Here is an 11,828-nt window from a genome sequence, read left to right as displayed (position 1 = left end):
GCGTGCGTGCGCTATACAGTAAGTCCACATGCACGTGTTTGAAAGTGAATGATGGTGCTCAGGTGTGCAAGTAACCCACTTCCACTTGTATTTCTCTCATAATGTAAAATATAAAAGCTCTCCTTCTCAAACACTGCAGTCCAGCGGATGATATTACACCCATCTTTTCAGCATTTCTTCCAAACTCCCACCACACCTTACTTCATTAAATTGTCTTATCATTTGATAAATATTTGCGTTTCCATTAAAAGAAAGACCCAACAGCGGAGTATTCCGAGCTTTAGTCTATTTACACACCACTCATCCTAACTTGCCCTTAATTTCATTATTCTCGTGTAAACATTTTAATGCCATATAGCCTAATTATGGAAAGATCCCTGAGGGGATTACTGCCTAATCCTCTTCCTCCCCATGAGCAATGGATGCTGTGGCTTAATGCTTCAGGCTGGTGTCTTTCTCTCTTTGTAGCCCTTTAGGGCCGCAATACAATACATCAGACCTAGAAGTGTTCTTTTTAGTAGAGACAATCTCCTCATTTGGCAGAAATATTCATATAATAGCAATGTTAGTTTTACTTTTTAATGGCTTGCAATTGAATATTTTATACGTATTTACTGTTTTTCTTCTTTTGTAAATAGCCTACACTAAACATTTAAAATGCAGTAAAAAAAAAAGTAATGCAAGTATTTACTCTTCTATGAAGCGTGTAAGCAACGTGTAGCGCCTGTGCCGATAGCATCAGCAGATAGGATCACCGTTAATGGACCCGCTGAGAAAAAATCCAGAGAGGGCGGTTTGACTGCGCAACCTGCAAGAGCGATGGAGGGGCGCTCTGGGAGTTGAGACCGAAATCCACTTGTATTCCTGTAACACTATCGGCTATAATTGGCTGAGGAACGCAGATTAAGATTGATGAGACATTAAAGTGGCTCTTTGGAGTTTAAGGGATCGATAAATATCCTGATTTCGAGAGCTTTCGTTTGAGAGTAGACAAATCACTGTAACGGTGCTCCACAGCGACACTGATCTGAGAACATGGAGGGTGAGGCAGAGGAAGAGAGAGGGAGAGAGAGGGGGGGGGCTGAAATAAAGACGTGATCACTATCAGCTGGCGGGGTCACATACCCACCGTACAATTCTGGAAAAGTATTTTGACTTGTGAACGAGCTTGTAGTTTGTGTTCCTACATGTCTTAATATTGATGTGAACTGTTAAACGGTTAAACAGCAGCTTTTTTTTTTTTTTTTTTTTTTTCAGAATCCCTTTATAAACTGCTCCTTTTAAAGCAGCCCTGAATGTCAGTGACGTAAATTTCTATTTCAGAACTGCACTGCAAATGCGTTATGGTGATATTACCACTCGAGGGGAATACGGGATGTTTTTTTTTTACTTCAGGAAAACATTTTTTTTTTCTTTATCGGTGGTTGTTTGCGTTTGATCCGATCCTGTCATAAAGCCATTAACTGTTAGTGCATCACTTGTTTACTAACAGGTAGGTACTGTGTAGATCTCTAGGCCTGGTAAATCGACTATAGCTGTTATGCGCATTATAACAAAAAGGTGTTCAAACGCCTTTGTTTTGCTGCGCGATTAATAACACAAGCTATTAAAATTAAGACCTTCACATAGCTCTTATGGTGAATTATATTTCAATAAACTACATGAATACATGTTTTAATTCCCTGATGTTTACAAGCGCGGTGCGTATCGGTAGTTAGACGCAAACAGGCCGCCGGTATGATGGTATCGCATTGATCAGCAGGATTAACCTCAGCCTCGCTTAATTCAACATAATAATATTTTTTTTATTCTGTGCATGCTACTGATTCATTATGTGGCTGCCCCCTCTACACTCTGCAGGCCCAGTGGTCCTGAGCAGCCCGGCCCAGCTTGTTGCCCCCGTCCTGGTGGCCCGGGGGACTATGTCCATCACCACCACTGAAATCTACTTCGAGGTGGACGAGGATGACCCTGCCTTCAAAAGGGTCGACTCAAAGGTAAGTAAGCTGCAAGCAAGTGTGCAGCCCAAGTTTAAAGCGGGTAGTTTGGCTTCCGACATGTTTCTCTGCGGTTGCCGTTTCTTCTTTTCACTGTAACTGCCCAAAATGTACTAAATATTTATTATATTTTAAATTCAAACGAAATGGCGCGGATTTGCACATGCGCTGCGCCTGCACGCTGTGCCCTGCTTTTTTATTAAATGGCGCGTTTTGCCCAGAATGTTATTGTAAATCCCTATTTGTACTTTGTGTGTTTAAATTTGCTGCATTTATGCATTTTTTTTAATATCATAAGATGACTATTGAGGCTTTTCGTCGTGCAGGTTCAACAATCAAGCTGTGGTGATCCACGAATTTGTATATATAATTTATATATAAAAATGCACGCGAATTTCTTGGACATGGGGTTGTCATTTAAAGAAATGCAAACTGGTCGGCAGCTCCAGATCTATTTAAAATGTTGAATATGAAAATGATCCATTCCTATTCCCCTGTCAAACTCACCGTGGAACACCTAAGGGTCCCCACAATTAAAGATCCCATTATATTATTATTGCTGGGCCTACTGTCAAAAACACATTTGAGAAAACCATAATGGGACACAAATATAAAACAGCTCGTTTTATTAGCTCTTTAAATTAGATCAAAGACAGAAAAAAAATCAGATCACAGATGTTATAATCCAGTGTATTTCAAGTGCATTTTTTTCAATTAAACTGTAATATATATATATTCTATATATATGTTATCATTTTCATTTTGTATCATGTAGGCCTAAGCATGGTAGAGATAAACAACAACCGAACATGTTCGAGTACTTTAAATAATAATTCAAGTAAATTGATGGAATGTTTTCAATATAGCAAATGTTGTACGCCTATCAAAATGTAAACTTTCAAAAATTAGACAATGTCCATTGAAACAGATGAATCAGACTACCACTGATCCAAGTATAAATTAATAACGTTTCTACCAGATAAAGAAAAAGTTCAGAAGTATTAAACAGGTGGATCCTATTTACGTATCACAGAACAACATTCACAATTTTCAGACCACTTGAATCACAATCTATGAATGTATTTACAGTATAAAATGTACAGATGCGTGTTTGTATTTATTTATTTTTTTTTTTTTCAAAGTTTGTCACGGGGCTTTATTTTAAAGCATTTAAGGAAAATGTAGAATTTAGGCAACCATGTGGCACGGAGAGAAAAGAACCCACTGTGGATGGGGCCTCCTCAATTAATGGTCGTCAATAATTTAAACTTGCTCCTAATTATTGACACCACCAAAAGGTGCACGGGGAAAATGGCAAACTCAACTGTCGTAAAAAAAGCATCTCGAAACAGGCTCGGCCAAATCATAACAGAGGACAGTCACATTTCACAAGACTTTGCAAATTGGTTGGCAATATTTGTTCTGTCCGTTTACGAGCTCGTTAGGCCTCTTTACCACAATGTTTTAAGACGAGGTGAACTAACACTTTTTTTTTTTTTTTTACCTCAGAGTTTCTCCAAGCTTTTGGGGTTGGTCAGTATTTCTCTTGCCAGTCGCCAAGTCTGTTTGGCCGCATTCTCTAGACCAGAGTGAGGTTTTCCTTGAAACAGGTCTAAATTAGGCAGGAAATAATGCGGGCACCTTCTGCACTGCAAACACGAAATGAGCTGCAATAGTATCCCGTTCAGGCGGTCGCCGAGGCAGTTCTCATCCCAGTCTGACTCCCTGGGATGCTTCTCGCACTCGTAGGAAACCAAAGTTTTCATGTGGTAGTTGTTCAGAGGTGTTCCGGGCAGTTCGAGGTGACGGTCACGTAACGTTTTGAGGACTGACAAGCATTTCTTCCTGCATCCACCCAGGATGAGCCGGTTCTCGGCCTCAGCGAACTGCAAGACCCAAGCGTCGCTCTCCGCCGAGCTCTGCTTGCCGTTCAGGGAGTAGCACTCTTTGGATAAAAGATTGAAACCTTCCGCTTTGACTTCTGCCACTCGGTTGGGTCCCGGCCAGGGGATGTGAGGGAGAGGCCAGTGCGCAGCGCTTCGTGGCCAAATCCCAGTGCACTTGAAAGCCGGCGTGATTTGCACCACGTATCTGTCTCTAATGCGCAACTTCACCTCACTTGTGTCAGCGACCATTTTGACAACATCTCTGTAGCTGCATTTATCCACTGCCTGCGCCACCAGCGTCTGAAATCTCGAGCGGATCTTGCGAGCCGAGAGGTAACCGGAGGCTGTGATGAATTCGACCCAGAGAGACATGCTTCTCTTGCGGCCGTCGCTGAGCTTGAGCACGGCGCAGCCCGGGAGAGATCCGTCATCGACAAAGTTGAATACTCCCATCTGATTTAGATAGAGTACAACCTCGAACTCGGTGGGTGAAGTGACCTCCAGTCCCTCGAAACGGTTATCTATCTCGCTGAGAGAGCTGATGAAGCGGGGCTCCTGCACCTCGACCTCCTTCAGGACATCCGTCACCACCTTGCACACCTCTCGGATGGACTTGGAGATGGCGGCTTTTCGAGACTGACATTTCTCGTTGTAGTATTTGTTGAGGTGATACACCAACTTTGCCTGCGCGGCTATCATATTTGGGCAGAGATCCGGGTTGTACACCGGAGTCTCGCAGTAAGCCGAGGGATCCAACGCGGCTGTTTGTACGGGAGCCAATTTTAGAGAAGAAAGAAATCTATTTAAAATGAAAAAAAGTCTATTTATAAGACAACTATTTAAAGCAGCGCTCGGAGCACATGCGTTATAATCATATCATAACATTCACAGCTGTTGTACCGTAAACTGCATTGAAGTGCACGATGCAAGTCCTCGAATCTATCAGGACGGCCTGCTTAAAAGTCAATTTCTACCTTGTGAGGTTCAGTAGCCCGAAAAATACCTTTTGGTTTTTCCCTGATCACTGTGCCAGTTAGGAGTCCGCGTAATTGCGCAGAGTGGAGTGTTCCCTCCAGACGCAGACGCCCGGTGTTGCTGTGTTTTACAACAGGAGACACACACACACTCTTTATTATAAGGGAGGAGTTGAAACCAAGATGTCCAATCGCTGTCTGATGCGTCACCGCTTCCCAGTTTATCGGAAACAAATTCATCCCCGGGTGCTATATACGAGTAAAAAGTACAGGTAGTAGTAGTATATCGAGGAGCGGAAGTACACCTACGTATTTGGAGAGAAGAAACAAACAACTGCTTTCACTGCGTTACGTTGCTTTCCTTGGACTGTATCTGCTGCTTTTAAGTCCGCTATATTGAATCATGTATGAAACAGTAGGTGAATTTAGAACTGTTAAGTATTTATGTGTTCGGATGATAGAACTTAAAAATTAGACACATTATTTAAATATTTTATTTTATTTCAGTGGACCGGATCTCCTTTCTTCAACATAAAGCGCATCAGATATATACAGATTAGAATGGAATAGTTGTTTATTTTTTTAACGAAAATGTAATCGCAATTTATAAATTGAGTTTGTCTCATTTGTGTGTTTTGTTTTTGATGTGATGCCACAGGTTATTAAAATATTTATGAAATATTTTTTAATAAGACCTTTCAGGGTTAGTTGGTCGAACAATCTGGTATCAGGCTTCTATCTGAGACATGAACAGTTATCGTGCTATTTGCATTTAGCTTGTTTTACCATGCAGATTGTTTTGCTCGTTTATTGTGCAGCATAAGTCTGTAGAATGTTGTGCAACAATTCCACACACGGTCATCTAATTCATGTAATGTACATTACATAATATATACAATATACATATATCTTACAATACACTATTTTAATTAATTATTATTTTGCTCAAAAACGAAAAGCACATTAACTAATATACAAATAAACCTTATATTGCAATGTGTGTCAATCTGCCAAAAGAAAGAAGAATGTTTAAAAGAGTGAATGTGTAGGTATGTGCTTTTACAATTGTTAGATTATATTGAAAATACTTGTAATGTTGAATTTGTTATTGTTTTTGTTTTCATAAATGCCAGCAATCAAAATGAATTATCAGATTTTGCTGAATAATAGACATTGATAATCTACAACCTGTTATTGGTTGTTATATTCTTTCTTCAACAAGATACAGATATAAGCAACAAAACAACAAGATGAACATAGTTTCAAAACTAAAATAGGGGGGGAAAAGAAAACAATATAAAAAGCATTAATTGCTTATAATTCTAACAATTAAGATCAATATGGCTGACCATTTTATATAAAGTCCCATGATGTGTTAGTGTGTTGTTTTTAGGCACAGCTATGTTGGTCTGATATAGGCAGTGATTCACAATAAAGAGATCTTGCATCCACACTAAACCGTCTCTGGCTCTCATCATTGCACTGGCACTCCATCTCACAAGGTACAGTGGATGCTTTGAAGAGGACTTCAAAAAGATAATGCTGCACGGATCAGATAAGGAACACAAAGGCATTTACGCTCATCTCTGCTCTAGTCAGAACTGCATAAGACCCGACATTATGAGGGCAAACCGGCACTCGTCAGCTCTGACTCACTACATGGATGCGGCTGAGCAGGAGGTGGCGTGTGTGGGAAGGACCCTGATAGATAGGTGACTCCCATTATCATCACAGCCTGTCACGGACACACTGCCAGTAGCTAGTGATAATTTCACAGTGTTACCAGGCAGAAATTACAGATATGGAGTAGCATCTTTTTCTTTTTTTAACAAAAATTAAATCATGAGATTAGGTCCATATTTCTGACACTCATCACGTTTAGGTCTGAATAAATTTCACAAATGAAACTGTATGTATGTGTAATTTCTGAATGCTACACAATGGATTGTTTTCATGTGGTGAGAGGTAGCTCAAAGCGTCGTGCCCTCTCAGGCTTTGATAGTTTTTCCTCTCACTTCACCGTCTCCCACTGTCTGTGGCCCAGCAGGTACTTGCCTTTTATTGAAACCAGACTAGCCTCACCACAGATACCTCCGAATCCAGTTCCACCTCTTGAGTTTGTGCTCCGGCCTTTGGCCATACATATGTGTGATAGAAAGGGGGATTTTCATTGTGATGATCACCTCTTAATCTAAAGCATGTGGCTGCACAGATCTCACAGTAACTCAACCTGCTCTGCAGTCCCAAGACGCCAGCAGTTGTCAGGTCTAGCCTAAGGCAATCAAATCTTCTTTGCCATATCTTTACCATTACAACATTGCAAGCTTTGTTGCTTCATTCGCTATCCCGCTAGGCTATTGGAGGCCCTTCAGTGTGATATATGTGGCCGTGATTCCAGCACAGGCCTATTTGTGACCCGGCAAAGTGCATGCACGATTGTGTAAATCAATACAATGACTTCTACTTCCCCTAATTTTGCACGAGTATGTGACCCTGTTTTCAAGGCCTCTTTGTTTCCAGAGCATGCCTCTACACTTATTCATTTTTTTCCTCCTCCGTTTTTCTTTTTCCTTTTTTCCTTTCTTCTAGCAAGACTGATAGTCCTGTTAACATGCCCGGGCATAAGGTCAATGGTGCTTGTCTGATGGCTGAAATTGCCCTTTGATGACACCACTCATGCTATGAGTGACTTGAAATTATATTCTACTGATTGTACCCAAAGCCATTAAATGTATGTTGCTTTATTTTATATTTCATCCTCAAAGCTTTATGCAGTATTAATACACACAAGCTAGTCATATCATTTAACTAACACATTTGTGTTCATATATAAATGAGTAAATTTATTTTTTATTGTATGTACAAAATAGTATGTAGCCCCAAGAATTAAATGAAAAATTATATTATTTTGAAAAAGTGACCCTCCGGAAGGGAAAATGAAAAACTCATACTTTACAACCATGAATGTTTATTGGCTATTTTGGCCAACAATATCCTCTGTAGCTCTGACTTTATCCGTATTTTATAAACAAAAGGTTTTACCGTAACAATTATGCATGCTGTTTTCATTTTCTATTTCCTGTATTTCCTCACAAAATCAATGGCGATGTAATTACAGCGTTTAGCTGATTTTAAGCTGGATCAAGACCTTTATGACCAACAATCCTCTGACTGGTATCATAATTATGGATAGCATTTTATGATTTTAATAATCCTATTACACGAGAACAAATAAGGTCTGCCATATGCGTTTTCATTAAATTTCTGGGGTCATTTAGTTTTCAAAAAGAGACTCTGAAGCCAGATTCCATACAAAGGGAGTTTACCAGCTAGCTCCCAAGCTAATATGCAGATTAGTCAAAGTGGACTTAATAGGATGACATATTTCAATATAAATCAGATTAAAAGCAGTGACACTTCAGAGAAGTGACATTAACACTGGCTTTGAAACTGTGAGAAATGATATACTTTAATCTCATGTGATAGCCTCATGTTGACACATTTCCTATAATTTTATTTGTCACAAAACGAAATTGTCATTGGGATTTTTAATAACAGGACGTTATTATCCCAAGCAATATGGTGTCTCTGTAGGAGGCCAGTTAATTTTTGGGCCCGGAGCCTCACTGAGGACCCCCTTTGGATTGTGTCCATTCATTTGTTTTATTCTCCACTGTGTATTAGCAGCCTCCTTTGGGGAAGTCAGGGAAGCGGGACCATGTGGCCGGGGGCTCTCAGAGACCCTCAGTGATCACCTCAACAGGCTCTGTTCACTATGAACCATATCCACCATGGCACATACACACGGAAAACATCAAACTTATCAGCATGATGGAAATTTTGAGAAGACGGAGAGGTGGAAAAAAGTGTAAATTATGACTCTTAATTGATTGTCTCAGCTTCATTTGGCTCCTCACCCCTCCCCTCTGCAATATGGTATGCTTGTCAGCCTTCGTGATAAATTACATGCATGTATTTGCATGAATTTAGCACAAATCCAAATCTGTTTTGTTTGCCAAAATAACAATCCAGAAAATGTCTGGTTTGCTTCACAAAAGGAAGATACAGGCTTACATTGTGTTCAGTGCACTTTCTTCCTGCCCAGGTATGCAGTTGAGTGCTGGTACACTGCTCTCCAGTGGTTTTATAAGCACACAGTTTAGCATTGTATTTTGTTGTACATGACGATGCTAAACATCGAATGCGTTGAAACTGGGGCAGGATTGTGGCTTATTATTACTTTATTCAGCATGTTTTTTCCTATTTTCTACAAATCGGTAGGGCTTGGATTGTTGTAAAAATAATAGTTTATTTGTAAATATGTAGTTCTTTTTCATTTCCTTTTTTATTTATCAAAGAAAACCTTGTGCCTGACTTCCATCTTGTCTGTCGTCAAAGGCAACCATTCAGCAGCAGCAGCAGTGTGATTAATCTTAATGTCTGCGAGATGTCTGCCATCTAAAGGTGGGCGCTGTAATCATTTGCCCACTGACCCCATGATGCTCATCTACAGTCCTCCTTGCAGCCCCCGTGTCTTATAAGTAATTTCAAATCTCAGATTAACTAACCACAGTTCTCTCCCACGTGTCATGTGATCTCAGAGATAGGAGGAGTACATTTAAGCACAAAACAAACGGAGTGGAAGAATCGGTGGCATATTCTAGGTTCGGGACTGTTGGTAATCAAATGCTGCTAGTGAGGCCTGTGATAAAATTAGGCAATGTTGCCTCAATAAGGGATGAAGGGTTCATAATTGCCAGTCCTCGAGATCTGAAGTGCCGGGTGCCAACTGTCAGAGGAAGGCTAATGATGACAAATGTCCCTCTATGCAGATTGCTGCAGCAGCACGGGTGTGCAGCTGAGAAAGAACAAGAAAAGAAAAATGCACAGGGCCTACTGAGAGAGAGCCTGTGTGCATATATTTCATGACCTACATGGAAGCAAACCTCCCTAACTGATGGGCTGCCTTTGAAAGTACTAGAGCTTGATGCTGCCATCATAAAATGGAGTCCCCTACAGTACCTGTGACTGCTATTAATAGTCAATACTCTCTATTACGAATAGTCATTACTATCTCGTGCTTAAACCAATGCCTTGAACAAAAAATAGAAACTATAATCAACTCACAATTGCTTGCAAGCATGTCAAGATGATTTAACAATGAAAATGTGTCATGTTGGGAAAAGTTAGCTCTAATTTCAGCTAAACATTCCATCAACTCTAGTGTAAGCAAGGATTAGCATCGTCCTTGTGTGTAGTTTTCCTCATTAGCTGTTCTTTGGTCATTAAAGTTTTGTAGAAAGATGAATGGCCTGTTACTCTGTGGCTCATGTACAAAATAACAGGCTGTTCCTGGTTAACATAGCTAAACTGTTGTTGGTTAACATGGCTTTAAAAAAGAAGTAGTTATTTGTATCTTTAAAGTGTGCTTGATTTTAACCTCCTTTGTAGCAGAGAGCCATCAATCTGATTTCTCTTACTGTGACGTAAGGCCCACGCTAATAAAAGAGCAAAGCCAGAGTGTTGCATGGCCAGATTTCCCCAATTTGTTGCATGAATGGCTTTTGAAAGGGGTCCCTCTTTGTACAAAGGGAGTCTCGTCTTTGTTTGGTTTCGCCCCATCTGTGTCATCTGGTGGTCTGTGCAAGAGGGTGGTGTCTCGGGGTGCTCCCCAGCGGCGATGCCAGTTGTTTTATGGACTCGGCGGAGTGGTGCTGGGAGTTCATAAGTTGGCTGGCCCATTGTGTGCTGAGCCCAGCTGACACGTGTGAATTGACTCCAGCATATTGACAGATCATTTCCATTAATGAATCGGAGGAGTCTGCCTTGTTTCACTCTGTGATTTATGCCCTTGCTTCATCATCCTCTGAGCTCAGGGTTAACTAACAACCCCCCGAATGACTCAACCACAAATTACTGGATGAGGCGAGTTTGCTTTGTTCAGTAGTTTTGTGCATGCTGGATATACTCTAAGTGATATTTATGCATTTTATATCTTAGATTTCAAGTCGAATCAAGGGGATTTATTTATGTTACCCAAAATGACAAGTCTGTTGTGGATTTTACAATTTGTTCAACGTATAACTCCTCTATCCGTAGACTCTCTTAGAATCATCTTAGTTCTATCTGATATTTACATCTGAAATAATAGCATTGGTTAAACCATCATCTATAATTCTTTCTAAATGTAATTCTGAACATTAAAACTGCCTACGAGGTTTAACTAAGTGATATACAGTCGGTTATTAACAAGCCACCTTTAGAGACCTATATGTTTGTATTTACCAAAGAACTGTTTAGTTTTCGGGATGAGTGGCCACCCTCCTGTTTCTTGATTTGATATTGAGCGGCTTTTGTTTGTAACCGCTGGTGTCTCATCAGCTCGGCCCTGATCCTCCATGGCGACCATCCAAATTGTTCAAAGCAACAGCCACACACTGCTGATGGCGCTGGCCTCAGCCTGCCCTGTCACCCCCACACTGCTGCCACATGGAAGGCACATTTGCTCGCCACCATTTTATGCCGCTGTCACCCTCCCTTCAAGAGCGAGGGGAAAGAGGGGAGGTGGAAAGGAGGGAGAGAGAGGGAGGCGCTCACCCTGAGCGGATGCTAGACAAAGATGGCAGCAGAGACATTTTGTCTACTTTCATTAGTTCTGGTGGGGGTGAGCTGTGCTGAATATTAGCCTGTAACTGGCAAAGCCACACATTGTGAAGCACAGACGGAGAGCATGTCACAATCAAATCTACCCCGCTTCATTTCCATCTTCCTCGCTGAAAAAGTGGGACATATGGGGCAGGGTGCCAATTGCTTATTTTATATGGTAATTAACATCCCTGAAACCATGTTATGTGGTAGGTATGCCTCAACCGTGACAAAGTTTATCACATCAATTTATATATATATGTATATATGTATTGTGTGTGTATATATGTATTGTGTGTGTATATATGTATTGTGTGTGTGTGTGT

General features: G+C 40.7%; 2 protein-coding genes across 8 annotated transcripts in view; one reads left to right on the top strand and one right to left on the bottom strand.

Annotated features, from left to right (window-relative positions):
• nbeab (neurobeachin b) overlaps window positions 1-11,828 on the top strand; it is a 159,893-nt gene that overhangs the window by 97,593 nt on the left and 50,472 nt on the right. For all 7 annotated transcript variants that reach the window (XM_031863774.1, XM_031863771.1, XM_031863773.1 and 4 more), the window contains one exon: window positions 1,861-1,997. In XM_031863774.1, the coding sequence (XP_031719634.1) occupies window positions 1,861-1,997 (137 nt within the window). The remainder of the gene's footprint in view (window positions 1-1,860; window positions 1,998-11,828) is intronic.
• mab21l1 (mab-21-like 1) lies at window positions 2,609-4,979 on the bottom strand. Its single transcript, XM_031863812.1, has one exon. The coding sequence runs from the start codon at window positions 4,580-4,582 to the stop codon at window positions 3,503-3,505; it is 1,080 nt and encodes a 359-aa protein (XP_031719672.1). The 5' UTR covers window positions 4,583-4,979; the 3' UTR covers window positions 2,609-3,502.

Source organism: Anarrhichthys ocellatus, unplaced genomic scaffold, assembly GCF_004355925.1.
Source record: "Anarrhichthys ocellatus isolate YVR2014 unplaced genomic scaffold, GSC_Weel_1.0 scaffold29, whole genome shotgun sequence".
Classification (NCBI taxonomy): Eukaryota; Metazoa; Chordata; class Actinopteri; order Perciformes; family Anarhichadidae; genus Anarrhichthys; species Anarrhichthys ocellatus.
The sequence above is the reverse complement of the archived record's forward strand: the minus strand, read 5'-3'. Positions and strand labels throughout refer to the sequence as shown.